General features: G+C 39.6%; 1 protein-coding gene across 1 annotated transcript in view; it reads left to right on the top strand.

The window, feature by feature from the left end:
* LOC110441837 (60S ribosomal export protein NMD3-like) overlaps positions 1–17,187 on the top strand; it is a 26,525-nt gene extending 9,338 nt beyond the window's left edge. The window contains exons 6-15 of the mRNA XM_021485104.1: positions 597–687; positions 2,720–2,798; positions 3,131–3,227; positions 6,358–6,475; positions 8,216–8,361; positions 8,837–8,952; positions 10,864–10,936; positions 12,481–12,578; positions 14,099–14,169; positions 16,751–17,187. Of these exons, the coding sequence (XP_021340779.1) occupies positions 597–687; positions 2,720–2,798; positions 3,131–3,227; positions 6,358–6,475; positions 8,216–8,361; positions 8,837–8,952; positions 10,864–10,936; positions 12,481–12,578; positions 14,099–14,169; positions 16,751–16,887 (1,026 nt within the window). The 3' untranslated portion in view covers positions 16,888–17,187. The remainder of the gene's footprint in view (positions 1–596; positions 688–2,719; positions 2,799–3,130; positions 3,228–6,357; positions 6,476–8,215; positions 8,362–8,836; positions 8,953–10,863; positions 10,937–12,480; positions 12,579–14,098; positions 14,170–16,750) is intronic.
* Positions 17,188–17,658: the final 471 nt, after the last annotated feature.

Here is a 17,658-nt window from a genome sequence, read left to right as displayed (position 1 = left end):
TGGTACAGCTACATCAGAAGGTATTGTACCTGTGATTGGGGTTAAGGGCCATGGTACAGCTACATCAGAAGGTATTGTACCTGTAATTGGGGTTAAGGGCCGTGGTACAGCTACGTCAGAAGGTATCTTACCTGTGATTGAGGTTAAAGGCCGTGGTACAGCTGCATCAGAATGTATCGTACCTGTGATTGGGGTTAAGGGCCGTGGTACAGCTACGTCAGAAGGTATCTTACCTGTAATTGGGGTTAAGGGCCGTGGTACACCTACGTCAGAATGTATTGTACCTGTGATTGGGGTTAAGGGCCGTGATACAGCTACGTCAGAAGGTATTGTACCTGTGATTGGGTTTAAGGGCCATATTACACCTACGTCAGAATGTATTGTACCTGTGATTGGGGTTAAGGGCCGTGGTACAGCTACGTCAGAAGGTATCGTAGCTGTGATTGGGGTTAAGGGCCGTGGTACAGCTACTGCTATTTATTTTATATATATATTCTTGTTACGTTTTATTCTTTATTTGATATATATATATTCTTGTTACGTTTTATTCTTTATTTGATATATATATATATTCTTGATACATTTTCACTTTGTAGACAGACCATAAGAAGACATTTTACTACCTGGAGCAGCTCATTCTGAAACACAAGGCACATGCTCATACAGTCAATATCAAACCACTTTACGGTAAGTTCAGGAAATATGTAAGCAGACAGAAAAATACATACTCAGTGATTAAAATGTCCATGATGCCTGCATTAAAGCTCGAGTAGAAACTGGGGTTGGGGTGTGGTGGGGTGCAGGACTCGCCCTTTCTGTAACCCTAACATACTTTTGGTGCTGGAGCTTAATTAACAGATGTTATTTATTTTTCACCCCCTCGTCCATATACCACATTCATCCCCTCGTCCATATACCACATTCACCCCCTCGTCCATATACCACATTCACCCCCTCGTCCATATACCACATTCACCCCCTCGTCCATATACCACATTCACCCCCTCGTCCATATACCACATTCACCCCCTCGTCCATATACCACATTCACCCCCTCGTCCATATACCACATTCATCCCCTCGTCCATATACCACATTCACCCCCTCGTCCATATACCACATTCACCCCCTCGTCCATATACCACATTCATCCCCTCGTCCATATACCACATTCACCCCCTCGTCCATATACCACATTCATCCCCTCGTCCATATACCACATTCACCCCCTCGTCCATATACCACATTCATCCCCTCGTCCATATACCACATTCACCCCCTCGTCCATATACCACATTCATCCCCTCGTCCATATACCACATTCACCCCCTCGTCCATATACCACATTCATCCCCTCGTCCATATACCACATTCACCCCCTCGTCCATATACCACATTCACTACCTCGACCAAATACCACATTCATCCCCTCGTCCATATACCACATTCACTACCTCGACCAAATACCACATTCATCCCCTCGTCCAAGGAAAAGGAAACTATTTTAATTTCATTCAGTGCCAAAAATGAGAATGCGATTATAGTGGAAGGGATACTAATGGCAGTGCTTACATTTTTATGCCAGTTTTTTTGATTCTCAGTGTAATCCATGCTTATTTACACATGCTTAACGAGGTAACAAAGTTGTGGTTGGCTTAATGTTTGGTCTCTTATAAATTGGTTTCTGTACAATATAACTGCCTTAGTTATGGATCAATTTCTATGAAATTTGTTATGCACATACATTTTGATATGTGATAGACTGATGAGCTTGATTGTGAATGTGATCTGTGTCAGACTGAGCTTGATTGTGTATGTGATCTGTGTCAGACTGAGCTTGATTGTGAATGTGATCTGTGTCAGACTGAGCTTGATCGTGAATGTGATCCGTGTCAGAGTGAGCTTGATTGTGAATGTGATCTGTGTCAGACTGAGCTTGATTGTGAATGTTATCTGTGTCAGACTGAGCTTGATTGTGAATGTGATCTCTGTCAGACTGAGCTTGATTGTGAATGTGATCTGTGTCAGACTGAGCTTGATTGTGTATGTGATCTGTGTCAGACTGAGCTTGATTGTGTATGTGATTTGTGTCAGACTTAGCTTGATTGTGTATGTGATCTGTGTCAGACTGAGCTTGATTGTGAATGTGATTTGTGTCAGACTGAGCTTGATTGTGTATGTGATTTGTGTCAGACTGAGCTTGATTGTGTATGTGACCTGTGTCAGACTGAGCTTGATTGTGAATGTGATCTGTATCAGACTGAGCTTGATTGTGAATGTCATCTGTGTCAGACTGAGCTTGATTGTGTATGTGATCTGTGTCAGAGTGAGCTTGATTGTGAATGTGATCTGTGTCAGACTGAGCTTGATTGTGAATGTGATTTGTGTCAGACTGACCTTGATTGTGTATATGATCTGTGTCAGACTGAGCTTGATTGTGTATGTGATCTGTGTCAGACTGATCTTGATTGTGTATGTGATCTGTGTCAGACTGGGCTTGATTGTGAATGAACTAATGAGGTTACAATAGACATCATCTAAAACATGTTCAGCAAGACAGGGACATAAATTCTATGATTTGTTTGCTTCAGTTATAACTGACTCCCTGTCACAGGGAAAACATGTATGTGTTCACGAAGAAAGCATAAGAACCACGAAAAACAAATCATTGTTTTTCTTTGTCAAATTGTAATTAAGACATATCTGTTGTAAATTGTAGATGGGCTGGACTTTTATTACGCTCATAAAAACGATGCTAGGAAGTTGGTGGATTTTCTAGAAACAGTTGTTCCCTGCAAGTAAGTTGTCACAATAATAATGACTGAACTCAACATGATATAGGAGTTTCTCTTAATTGGAAACAGGATATTTGAAGCTTAAATGAAAGAATAAACTATCTGGTGTTTTAAAAGACATATGTATGGAAATTTATCAATAGTGCTTCTATAATTTATACTTACAAGCCACTTAACTAAGTTGCTTGTATTTTGGATTGGTTGAAAGTTAAAATGTTCCAAAAAGATTTCAAAGAATTGTTAATAGATTTTTACATCTACTTCTAATGTAAGATATAGAATTCGAAAAGTAACTAAATTGTGATATAAACAGAGTTGTTTCCCTTGTCTTTCAGATACAACATTGCACAGGAACTTGTGACCCATGACCCCCACAACAATACGTTTACATACAAACACACGTTCTCTGTGGCTATTGTACCCATATGTAAGGTAAGACTACTCTACTCTCACAGCTCATCACTCCCCATTTCCCCCCAATTTGGCCAGATTAATTCAAAATTTTTGAAATTTCTCCTTTTTTGAAACTTTATCAATTGCATAAAGTATAGTGATTTATAAATTTTGAAAGTGATGGAATGAATAATGCATTCCATTTCACAAATTCATTTTTTTTTAATTCCTAATTTTCCTTGTTTTGACGAATCTTTTCCAAATTTCGACCCAGAATTTATCCCCCATATCACCAGATTAATCCCTGACCCTTATATGTACATTGTCAGACACAAATATTGAATGCAAATTCATTGAAAAGATAAAAAATACTATATTTTTCTATTACAATATAAACTTCCATTTTCAGCATCTTTTGTGCTATCTTTGCTGTTTTTTGCACCACTGAAGTTTGTATGTTTTACTTGCATGTGATTCGAAATGGCCTTATTGTGTTAATGGACCGCTAAGACTTAATGATAATAAAATGTATATCCAGGTATTAACATCACTTGTACCAGAATTATATGTTGACATGTTGTGTATTAGTTACACCTGATAAATACTGACGGTAGCTTGTCTGTTAGACATGTTGTGTATTAGTTACACCTGATAAATGCTGACGGTAGCTCGTCTGTTAGACATGTTGTGTTTTAGTTACACCTGATAAATACTGATGGTAGCTCGTCGGTTAGACATGTTGTGTATTAGTTACACCTGATAAATACTGACGGTAGCTTGTCTGTTAAACATGTTGTGTATTAGTTACACCTGATAAATAATGACGGTAGCTTGTCTGTTAGACATGTTGTATATTAGTTACACCTGATAAATACTGATGGTAGCTTGTCGGTTAGACATGGTGTGTATTAGTTACAATTGATAAATGCTGATGGTAGCTCGTCGGTTAGACATGGGGTGTATTAGTTACACCTGATAAATACTGATGGTAGCTTGTCAGTTAGACATGGTGTGTATTAGTTACACCTGATAAATGCTGATGTATCTTGTCTGTTAGACATGTTGTGTATTGTCTGTTAGACATGGTGTGGATTAGTTACACCTGATAAATACTGATGGTAGCTCGTCTGTTACACATGTTGTGTATTAGTTACACCTGATAAATAATGACGGTAGCTTGTCTGTTAGACATGTTGTGGATTAGTTACACCTGATAAATACTGACGGTAGCTCGTCGGTTAGACACGGTGTGTATTAGTTACACCTGATAAATACTGATTGTAGCTCGTCGGTTAGACATGGTGTGTATTAGTCACACCTGATAAATACTGACGGTAGCTTGTCTGTTAAACATGTTGTGTATTAGTTACACCTGATAAATAATGACGGTAGCTTGTCTGTTAGACATGTTGTGGATTAGTTACACCTGATAAATACTGACGGTATCTCGTCTGTTAGACATGGTGTGTATTAGTTACACCGGACATGTTGTGTTTTAGTTACACCTGATAAATACTGATGGTAGCTTGTCTTTTAGACATGTTGTGTATTAGTTACACCTGGTAAATGCTGACGGTAGCTCGTCTGTTAGACATGTTGTGTTTTAGTTACACCTGATAAATTCTGATGGTAGCTCGTCGGTTAGACATGTTGTGTATTAGTTAAACCTGATAAATGCTGACGGTAGCTTGTCTGTTAGACATGTTGTGGATTAGTTACACCTGATAAATACTGACGGTAGCCTGTCTGTTAGACATGGTGTGTGTTAGTTACACCTGATAAATACTGACGGTATCTCGTCTGTTAGACATGGTGTGTATTAGTTACAATTGATAAATACTGACGGTAGCTCGTCTGTTAGACATGTTGTGTGTTAGTTACACCTGATAAATACTGACGGTATCTCGTCTGTTAGACATGGTGTGTATTAGTTACAATTGAGAAATACTGATGGTAGCTCGTCGGTTAGACATGGTGTGTATTAGTCACACCTGATAAATACTGACGGTAGCTTGTCGGTTAGACATGGTGTGTATTAGTTACAATTGATAAATGCTGATGGTAGCTCGTCGGTTAGACATGGGGTGTATTAGTTACACCTGATAAATACTGATTGTAGCTCGTCGGTTAGACATGGTGTGTATTAGTCACACCTGATAAATACTGACGGTAGCTTGTCAGTTAGACATGTTGTGTATTAGTTACACCTATCCAGGTATTAACATCACTTGTACCAGAATTATATGATGACATGTTGTGTATTAGTTACACCTGATAAGTACTGACGGTAGCTTGTCTGTTAGACATGTTGTTTATTAGTTACACCTGATAAATACTGACGGTAGCTCGTCGGTTAGACATAGTGTGTATTAGTTACAATTGATAAATACTGACGGTAGCTCGTCGGTTAGACATGGTGTGTATTAGTTACACCTGATAAATGCTGACGGCAGCTTGTCTGTTAGACATGTTGTGTATTAGGTACACCTGATAAATGCTGACGGTAGCTCGTCTGTTAGACATGTTGTGTTTTAGTTACACCTAATAAATACTGATGGTAGCTCGTCGGTTAGACATGGCGTGTATTAGTTACACCTGATAAATACTGATGGTAGCTGGTCTGTTAGACATGGTGTGTATTAGTTACTCCTGATAAATACTGACGGTAGCTTGTCTGTTAGACATGGTGTGTTTTAGTTACACCTGATAAATACTGATGGTAGCTTGTCGGTTAGACATGGTGTGTATTAGTTACAATTGATAAATACTGACGGTAGCTCGTCGGTTAGCCATGGTGTGTATTAGTTACCCCTGATAAATACTGACGGTAGCTTGTCTGTTAGACATAGTGTGAATTATAGATACACCTGATAAATGCTGATGTATCTTGTCTGTTAGACATGTTGTGTATTGTCTGTTAGACATGGTGTGGATTAGTTACACCTGATAAATACTGACGGTAGCCTGTCTGTTAGACATGGTGTGTGTTAGTTACACCTGATAAATACTGACGGTATCTCGTCTGTTAGACATGGTGTGTATTAGTTACACCGGACATGTTGTGTTTTAGTTACACCTGATAAATACTGATGGTAGCTTGTCTTTTAGACATGTTGTGTATTAGTTACACCTGATAAATGCTGATGATATCTCATCTGTTTCTTTGTAGGACAATGTGGTATGCCTCCCACAGAAGCTGGCTCAGTCACTAGGAAACATCAACCCTATCTGTGTCTGTAATAAAGTCACTCAGGCTATCCATATCATTGACCCAAACACACTACAGGGTAGGTACAGATCACTAAAGGCCTGTATTGTCATCCCATTCTAGATCAAATCTGGGTTATTTTTGACAAGACATTAACAATTTCTTAAAACAATATAAGAATCTTTCATGCCCAGAGTTGTAGAATAGGAAACTGGTGGAATTTCCCTATCCTGCTCCCCTGGCAACTACTGCATAAGATCGGAAACCATGAAAATCGTTTGGACTGGCTACCATTTTGAAAATATCCTCATCCACTTAGCATTTTTGATGAAAACGAATCTGTCAGCGAGATTAAGCATACTCCATATCTGCAATCATAGCACAGAAAAAATAATCTCATCTTTATAACTTGTACGGTCAAAATATTGTAAAAGGGTTTATTTTCATCACGTCGCCTCGATCTTCCACATTGCGGCAACAGACTTTTCCAAATTCTTGATGTCTCGTCATTAATGTTGAGCAATTGTGACGTTTCATCACAAGAAATGGGGTGTAAGATTATAAGACTCTTTCATGCTCAGGGGTGTAGGATAGGGAAATTCCACCTGCATGGTTTTCAAATTTAAAGCTGAGGGTTTTGCCAAATTTGAAAATCCTGAGGGTGGAATTTCTCTATCCTACACCCCTGGGTATGAAAGAATATTTATCTCTCATTCAAACCACCAGAATAAGCTCAAAAAACATGAAAATGCATTTGGACTGGTCACCATTTTGAAAAAATCAATCCCCCCCCCCCGAGCTTTTTAGACGAAAACAAATCAGCCAGCAGGATTAAGCATATATCGTAAAAGGTTTTTAATTTCATCACGTCGCCTTTTCTGCATTGCGGCATAGGAGAATTCCAAATTCGTGACGTCATGTCATTGATTGTCAAGCCTTTGTGACGTCATGTCACATGAAATGGGGTGTAAGATAGAAATTTCCAACACCCCTTTCTTACCCTGGACAGCTCTATCTTACACACAGGGAGAGAAAGATATTTCTTACGCCCCTTTTGACCCTTATCTATACTTGTTAATTATACTCCGCAACAAAGTTCGAGAAGCTTTAGAGGGATAAGGCCTAATACTCGCCCCATCCCAAAGCTGTTTGATACATGATTGGTTTCAGTGAACTTAAGTGTAAGTTTCTTCTGTGTCTTTAGCTTTCTTTTGGGACAATGAAGAGACAAAATAATCCTTTTGATTTCTCTCCTTTGATTTCTTTGTTACCTACTCTTTTCTGTTCAGTGATGTGTCCCTAGATATAAGTAGGCATTGTTGATTATCTTCCTTTCCCCATTTTAACCCTTTCACCACTGTAGACCATAATGGACTCATCCATATCAATACATGGTAGAGTCTATTAAAGTTACACAGGGGTGAAAGGGTTAATACTTTTTATGGCATCAGTTTTGATTCTCATAAATTCAATGGAACTTTGTTCACTTTACCAGTACTAAGATAGTTTTCAACCATTTCTTTTATTCTTCAATGTGATCGATATAAGTTTACAACCTAAGGTTAGTCCAAAGGTTTGGGCGTATTCATGTGTTACTCAAGTTCTACATTGTTATCATGTAGGTATAGATTTTGTTGACATTTCGTGTGCTGCATGTTTTCTATTATTGGTGTTACTGAGCAGATATAATAAGTGATTGAGTTAAATGAAGTCTAACAGATGTAAAAACTGACAATTTTGGTAAAATGTTGAGCTTGTTTGTACTGTACAGTTGCTGAGATCAGTAGTAAAATGTTGGGGTTTTTTTTGTACTGTACAGTTGCTGAGATCAGTGGAGCCTTGTTCTACAGGTGGCCATTTAGCAGTCTGTGTTCACCCAAACAGTTAGTGGAGTTCATGGTCATGCAGGTAGACTTCATACCGGAAAAGGAGCAGAGTAAGCGACACTTTCCTGTGTCGAATAAGGTGAGGTTTGTATAGGCCTGTCTGTACAGGTGGTACAGATGTAGCTCTGCATTGGTTCCTCCATGTCTCTTTTCAGACCAGTAACATCAATACATTTAGCACAAAAACTTACAAATGGAATATAATTATATAATCATGAGTGGCTCGCCCTGTATCATCTTTTAGGATCGTTTTCGTAAAGTCAAGATTACAAATGGAAGTAAAAGGGCAGTGTAGTAAATGTGGTGTGCTGTCACACACCGTCACACCATGTAGTGCTCTCAGGTCCTAAAATCTGTTAGAAGGTGGAGGGAATTCACTCACTTGTGTTCTTGTTGAGATAAGGATGTAAAGAGACAGCGCCGAGATGTCGCATCAATGGTGTCGGGCGGTAAAGGGAGATAACTCTCCCCAAATTCATTACAGCAGTTACCTTATAACATGATAATATTTGCCTTCATGACTTAACTGTACGTGTGTCTGTTCTGTGTTCCAGCATGTCCTGGCTGATGTGTGGGTGGCTAGAATGACCAACGCTGGACTGAGTGACCAACAGCATTTCTGTCGTACATTCCTTGGTCATCTGCTGAGTGCAGGAGATGTAGTACTTGGGTAGGTAACAGCTGTCCTACATTCTCTATAGTTACGATGTAGTACTTGGGTAGGTAACAGCTGTCCTACATTCTCTATAGTTACGATGTAGTACTTGGGTAGGTAACAGCTGTCCTACATTCTCTATAGTTACGATGTAGTACTTGGGTAGGTAACAGCTGTCCTACATTCTCTATAGTTACGATGTAGTACTTGGGTAGGTAACAGCTGTCCTACATTCTCTATAGTTACGATGTAGTACTTGGGTAGGTAACAGCTGTCCTACATTCTCTATAGTTACGATGTAGTACTTGGGTAGGTAACAGCTGTCCTACATTCTCTATAGTTACGATGTAGTACTTGGGTAGGTAACAGCTGTCCTACATTCTCTATAGTTACGATGTAGTACTTGGGTAGGTAACAGCTGTCCTACATTCTCTATAGTTACGATGTAGTACTTGGGTAGGTAACAGCTGTCCTACATTCTCTATAGTTACGATGTAGTACTTGGGTAGGTAACAGCTGTCCTACATTCTCTATAGTTACGATGTAGTACTTGGGTAGGTAACAGCTGTCCTACATTCTCTATAGTTACGATGTAGTACTTGGGTAGGTAACAGCTGTCCTACATTCTCTATAGTTACGATGTAGTACTTGGGTAGGTAACAGCTGTCCTACATTCTCTATAGTTACGATGTAGTACTTGGGTAGGTAACAGCTGTCCTACATTCTCTATAGTTACGATGTAGTACTTGGGTAGGTAACAGCTGTCCTACATTCTCTATAGTTACGATGTAGTACTTGGGTAGGTAACAGCTGTCCTACATTCTCTATAGTTACGATGTAGTACTTGGGTAGGTAACAGCTGTCCTACATTCTCTATAGTTACGATGTAGTACTTGGGTAGGTAACAGCTGTCCTACATTCTCTATAGTTACGATGTAGTACTTGGGTAGGTAACAGCTGTCCTACATTCTCTATAGTTACGATGTAGTACTTGGGTAGGTAACAGCTATCCTACATTCTCTATAGTTACCATGTAGTACTTGGGTAGGTAACAGCTGTCCTACATTCTCTATAGTTACGATGTAGTACTTGGGTAGGTAACAGCTGTCCTACATTCTCTATAGTTACGATGTAGTACTTGGGTAGGTAACAGCTGTCCTACATTCTCTATAGTTACGATGTAGTACTTGGGTAGGTAACAGCTGTCCTACATTCTCTATAGTTACGATGTAGTACTTGGGTAGGTAACAGCTGTCCTACATTCTCTATAGTTACGATGTAGTACTTGGGTAGGTAACAGCTGTCCTACATTCTCTATAGTTACGATGTAGTACTTGGGTAGGTAACAGCTGTCCTACATTCTCTATAGTTACGATGTAGTACTTGGGTAGGTAACAGCTGTCCTACATTCTCTATAGTTACGATGTAGTACTTGGGTAGGTAACAGCTGTCCTACATTCTCTATAGTTACGATGTAGTACTTGGGTAGGTAACAGCTGTCCTACATTCTCTATAGTTACGATGTAGTACTTGGGTAGGTAACAGCTGTCCTACATTCTCTATAGTTACGATGTAGTACTTGGGTAGGTAACAGCTGTCCTACATTCTCTATAGTTACGATGTAGTACTTGGGTAGGTAACAGCTGTCCTACATTCTCTATAGTTACGATGTAGTACTTGGGTAGGTAACAGCTGTCCTACATTCTCTATAGTTACGATGTAGTACTTGGGTAGGTAACAGCTGTCCTACATTCTCTATAGCGTATCTAAAATATATCTATCTGTGTAAGCTGTCTTCCCCCAAACACCTACCACCACCACTTCTGTTCTTTAAAGAGAAGAAACAACGGGAAAATGCATTATTAATACAAGTGAGTATTAAGTATTACGTATTGGTGTGTCAAAATCTTCATGCCTTTGTTACAGATTTGATTTCACCAATGCCAACATCAACAATCGTGAGCTTGAGAACATTAAACCCGAAAAAGTGCCAGATGTTGTAAGTATATTAACAAGGCCAAACATTACATCGCTTCAAAGTTTAATGTAAGATGTCTGGATAAAATCTGATTTTACAGGCAAATTTTGAAGAGTTTCATTGTATGTGTAGGACATGGCTAGACAATAGAGGTTACCTGGTAGTCAGAGACAAGTTATGTGTAGGACAGGGCTAGACAATAGAGGTTATCTGGTAGTCAGAGACAAGTTATGTGTAGGACAGGGCTAGACGATAGAGGTAGCCTGGTATTCAGAGACAAGTTATGTGTAGGACAGGGCTAGACAATAGAGATTATCTGGTAGTCAGATACAAGTTATGTGTAGGACAGGGCTAGACAATAGAGGTTATCTGGTAGTCAGAGACAAGTTATGTGTAGGACAGGGCTAGACAATAGAGGTTATCTGGTAGTCAGAGACAAGTTATGTGTAGGACAGGGCTAGACAATAGAGGTTATCTGGTAGTCAGAGACAAGTTATGTGTAGGACAGGGCTAGACAATAGAGGTTATCTGGTAGTCAGAGACAAGTTATGTGTAGGACAGGGCTAGACAATAGAGGTTATCTGGTAGTCAGAGACAAGTTATGTGTAGGACAGGGCTAGACAATAGAGGTTATCTGGTAGTCAGAGACAAGTTATGTGTAGGACAGGGCTAGACAATAGAGGTTATCTGGTAGTCAGAGACAAGTTATGTGTAGGACAGGGCTAGACAATAGAGGTTATCTGGTAGTCAGAGACAAGTTATGTGTAGGACAGGGCTAGACAATAGAGGTTATCTGGTAGTCAGAGACAAGTTATGTGTAGGACAGGGCTAGACAATAGAGGTTATCTGGTAGTCAGAGACAAGTTATGTGTAGGACAGGGCTAGACAATAGAGGTTATCTGGTAGTCAGAGACAAGTTATGTGTAGGACAGGGCTAGACAATAGAGGTTATCTGGTAGTCAGAGACAAGTTATGTGTAGGACAGGGCTAGACAATAGAGGTTATCTGGTAGTCAGAGACAAGTTATGTGTAGGACAGGGCTAGACAATAGAGGTTATCTGGTAGTCAGAGACAAGTTATGTGTAGGACAGGGCTAGACAATAGAGGTTACCTGGTAGTCAGAGACAAGTTATGTGTAGGACAAGGCTAGACGATAGAGGTTATCTGGTAGTCAGAGACAAGTTATGTGTAGGACAGGGCTAGACAATAGAGGTTATCTGGTAGTCAGAGACAAGTTTTGTGTAGGACAGGGCTAGACAATAGAGATTATCACGTAGTCAGAGACAAGTTATGTGTAGGACAGGGCTAGACAATAGAGGTCTGTTACCGTCAGGTTACATGGCTCAGTCCAACAGATAGAGAAAAGAATCAGGTTGTGATTGGTTGTCTCATTAACTCATTTACCACTGAAGACTCATTTGAGCTCTTCTAATTCAAAGGTTGGAATAATTCATTTTGAAATTTCAGGGATGATTGAGTTAAGGGACGATAGTGCTTGTTTGATACTTTTGATTAAAACAATTTCTTCAGTAAAACAATTACACTTTGCTTGTGAAATCTTGAAGGTGATTGTCAGGAAGGTGTTTGGGGACAAGACACAGAGGAACAAAAAGAGGCGATGGAAACTGAGACATCTCCATGAAGAAACAGCAAGCAATGACAGGTGAGATTAAAACAATGACAGGTGAGACTGAAGCAATGACAGGTGAGATTAAAACAATGACAGGTGAGACTGAAGCAATGACAGGTGAGATTAAAACAATGACAGGTGAGATTAACTCATTCAACCCTGAAGACACATTTGAACTCTTCCATTTCAAAGGTTTTAATAGTTCATTTTGAAATTTCAGGGGTGAATGAGTTAAAACTGACAGATGAGACTGAAGCATTGACAGATGAGATTAAAACAATGACAGATGAGATTAAAACAATGACAGATGAGACTGAGGCAATGACAGGTGAGATTAAAACAATGACAGATGAGACTGAAGCAATGACAGATGAGATTAAAACATTGACAGATAAGACTGAAGCAATGACAGGTGAGATTAAAACAATGATAGGTGAGATTAAAACAATGACAGGAGAAATTAAAACAATGACAGGTGAGACTGAAGCAATGACAGGTGAGACTGAAGCAATGACTAGTGAGATTGAACCAATGATAGGTGAGAGATTAAAGTAATGACAGGTGAGATTTAACCAATGACAGGTGAGATTAAAGCAATGAAAGGTGAGATTTAACCAATGACAGGTAAGATTAAAGCAATGGCAGGTGACACTAAAGCAATGACAGGTGAGACGGAAACAGTGACAATTGAGATTGAATCGATGACAGGTGAGAATGATGCAATGACAAGTGAGATTGAATCGATGACAGTAGAGAATGATGCAATGACAAGTGAGACAAAAGCAATGACAGGTGAGATTAAAGCAATGACAGGTTAGATTAAAGCAATGACAAGTGAGATTGAAGCAATGACAGGTGAGACTGAGGCATTGACAGGCGAGATTGAAGCAATGACAAATGATATTGAAGTGATGACAGGTGAGATTGAAGCAATGACAGGTGAGACTGAGGCATTGACAGGTTAGATTGAAGCAATGACAAGTGAGATTGAAGCAGTTACAGGTGAGATTGAAGCAATGACAGGTGAAATGAAGAACCGAAACATTTAACCAGTGTAACAGACAAATTAGCCTGGGGGCAAGGTGTGATGACTGTAAACATTGACTGGATGATAAACACCTTATGTTATTATTAAAAAAAAAAATTGCTAGAGTTGTTTTTACAGAGACAAAATTTTCTTGTTTAGAAATGACAATTCTAAAAAAGGTTGTCATTAACTACACTGTCTCTGATATTAAGCAAACTTGTCAACATTTTGCTGTAATTGATTACTAATACAGGAATAGTTATTTTTTAGGAGTCAAACCTATGCTAGTTTGCTAGTTTTAGGGTCAACTGAATGAGCTAAAGAGAAATTTTCCCTAGCCGAGTCGGTTATTTAAAAGAATTTTGCTCATTATAAACTTGTTCATATGTGTTCTAAAATATTTTGTATTAGGTCTTGACTGGCACATTGATTAAGCAGCCAGTGTCATGATCTCCCGTAGGTGACTACTTAACACAGGTTTACTGTTAGTGGTTTTCATGCATCATTACCATTGTTTTTATTTCAGGGATTACAATGACTTTTTGGAAGACTTGGAAGAAGATGCAAATTACCGCCAAGGTGTCAACATCTATAAAGGTAGTTGATTAGTGCTCAGAAACAATGTAAATAATTTGATTCGGGAGATCAGACCCCAATATCATTGGGGCCTAACTGCCAAAGGATATCATGTATATTGCCATGATGTAATAGAACAGTCCTTATTAACAATATCCTATTTCACCTAAGATCATGTTTTGAAATGAAAATCGAAAATTAAAGGAGATTCACATTTACACTAAAGTCTAAACTCTGCCAGATACCAGAGCGAAGGAAAATCCCTACATAAATAGCAAAGGATGTACAGATCCCACAAAGATAGCATAGGGTGTACAGAGCCCACAAAGATAGCATAGGGTGTACAGATCCCCACAAAGATAGCATAGGGTGAACAGATCCCCACAAAGATAGCATAGGGTGTAAAGAGCCCACAAAGATAGCATAGGGTGTACAGATCCCACAAAGATAGCATAGGGTGTACAGATCCCCACAAATATAGCATAGGGTTTACAAAGCCCACAAAGATAGCATAGGGCGTACAGAGCCCACAAAGATAGCATAGGGTGTACAGATCCCCACAAATATAGCATAGGGTTTACAAAGCCCACAAAGATAGCATAGGGTGTACAGAGCACACAAATATAACATAGGGTGTACAGAGCCCACAAAGATAACATAGGGTGTACAGAGCCCACACATATAGCATAGGGTGTACAGATCACTGCAAATATAGCATAGGGTGTACAGAGCTCACAAATATAACATAGGGTGTACAGAGCCCACAAAGATAACATGGGGTGTACAGATCTCACAAATATAGCATTGGGTGTACAGAGCCCACAAAGATAACATGGGGTGTACAGAGCTCACAAATATAACATAGGGTGTACAGAGCTCACAAATATAGCATAGGGTGTACAGAGCCCACAAAGAAAACATGGGGTGTACAGAGCCCACAAAGATAACATAGGGTGTGCAGAGCCCACAAAGATAACATAGGGTGTACAGAGCCCACAAAGATAACATGGGGTGTACAGAGCTCACAAATATAACATAGGGCGTACAGAGCCCACAAAGATAACATAGGGTGTAAAGATCCCCACAAATATAGCATAGTGTGTACAGATCCCCACAAATATAGCATAGGGGTAAAGATCCCCACAAATATAACATAGGGTGTACAGAGCCCACAAAGATAACATGGGGTGTACAGAGCCCACAAAGATAACATAGGGTGTACAGAGCTCACAAATATAACATAGGGAGTACAGAGCCCACAAAGATAACATGGGGTGTACAGAGCCCACAAAGATAACATGGGGTGTACAGAGCTCACAAATATAACATAGGGAGTACAGAGCCCACAAAGATAACATGGGGTGTACAGAGCCCACAAAGATAACATGGGGTGTACAAAGCTCACAAATATAACATAGGGTGTACAGAGCCCACAAAGATAACATAGGGTGTACGGAGCCCACAAAGATAACATAGGGTGTACAGAGCCAACAAATATAACTAAGGATGTACAGAGCCCACAAATATAGCATAGGGGTAAACATCCCCACAAATATAGCATAGGGTGTACAGATACCTGCAAATATAGCATAGGGTGTACAGAGCCCACAAAGATAACATGGTGTACAGATCCCCACAAATATAGCATAGGGGTAAAGATCCCCACAAATATAGCATAGGGTGTACAGAGCCCACAAAGATAACATAGGGTGTACAGATCCCCACAAATATAGCATGGGGGTAAAGATCCCCACAAATATAGCATAGGGTGTACAGAGCCCACAAAGATAACATAGGGTGTACAGAGTCCACAAATATAGCATAGGGTGTACAGAGCCCACAAATATAGCATAGGGTGTACAGATCCCCACAAATATAGCATAGGGAGTACAGAGCCCACAAAGATAACATAGGGTGGACAGATCCCCACAAATATAGCATGGGGGTAAAGATCCCCACAAATCTAGCATAGGGTGTACAGAGCCCACCAATATAGCATAGGGTGTACAGATCACACAAAGATAACATAGGGTGTACAGAGCCCACAATGATAGCATAGGGTGTACAGATCCCACAAAGGTAGCATAGGGTGTACAGAGCCCAACAAAGATAGCATAGGGTGTACAGATCCCCACAAATATAGCATAGGGTGTACAGATCCCCACAAGGATGGCATAGGGTGTAAAGAGCCCAAAAATATAGCATAGGGTGTACAGATCCCACAAAGATAACATAGGGTGTACAGAGCCCACAAATATAGCATAGGGTGTACAGATCCCACAAAGATAGCCTAGGGTGTAAAGAGCCCACAAATATAGCATAGGGTGTAAAGGTCCCCACAAATATAGCATAGGGTGTACAGATCCCCACAAAGATAACATAGGGTGTACAGAGCCCACAAAGATAACATAGGGTGTAAAGATCCCCACAAATATAGCATAGGGTGTACAGAGCCCATAAATATAGCATAGGGTGTACAGATCCCACAAATATAGCATAGGATGTACAGAGCCCACAAATATAGCATAGGGTGTATGGAATATTGAGACCAGCTTTTTTGATGAATTGATGTCTCTAATGTTAGATATACATTCATTTTCAGACAACAGTAAGATTGCTGTTGATGCAGATGACACTGATGATGAAGACCTGCCTCAGATCAGTCTCCAAGAGATGCTTGATGACCTACATATTGAAGAAGATGCTACTGGTGGGGAGGGAGCTGAAATGATAGAATAGTACCCGTGTGTTAGAAACAGTTACATTTTACAAGGTTTTAACAGCTATACCCAACCAACACCCTTTTCAATAATGTCTTTCAGATGCATTTTATGGATGAAGTCCTGCTGTTTTTTGACAATAATTCACTTTTGATGCAAAGTATGAAAGCACCTGATTATTTTTCACTATCAAATAACATATAAACTAACCGCTTGTCCTATCCAAAGCATGGCATTTTCTTTTAAACTCTTCAAACATGAATGGCTGTATGTTTTGTTTGAATAAATCATGAAGGTCTAATGTCTTTGTGGTATCTGATTCTGTGTTTACAAGATTCTTACCTGGGTTAAAGGTAAAATATGAGAAACCTTCCTCTTATAAAAGATAGTTCATTAAAGAAGTAACGCTACAGATTCTGGGACTAATGACTTCTATATTACTGCTCTAACCACAAATTTGAAACATATTATTCTATACCTCCCTAGGGAAAAGGTCTTCCCAAGTACATGGTCTTCTCAACTCCAACAACCCAGGTGGAGTATAAAATGGTCTGGGGTGGATGTTGCGGTATCTGTGATGTAGCATTCAAGTGAGGTGGCACTATAAATGATGCCGTTGAAAGCACGTTTCCACTACAAACAGAACAAAATACATCTCCAGCACACACATAGGGAGATACCAGCCAGGTGGCATAGGACTAGTAGTTAGCGTCTGATGAGGCAAAAATTGTATATCCTAATTGTATTAATTGTATATCTTTGTACTGTAAAGCGCTTTAGAGTGGCTAAT

Source organism: Mizuhopecten yessoensis, unplaced genomic scaffold (genome assembly GCF_002113885.1).
Source record: "Mizuhopecten yessoensis strain PY_sf001 unplaced genomic scaffold, ASM211388v2 scaffold716143, whole genome shotgun sequence".
Lineage (NCBI taxonomy): Eukaryota > Metazoa > Mollusca > Bivalvia > Pectinida > Pectinidae > Mizuhopecten > Mizuhopecten yessoensis.
The sequence above is the reverse complement of the archived record's forward strand: the minus strand, read 5'-3'. Positions and strand labels throughout refer to the sequence as shown.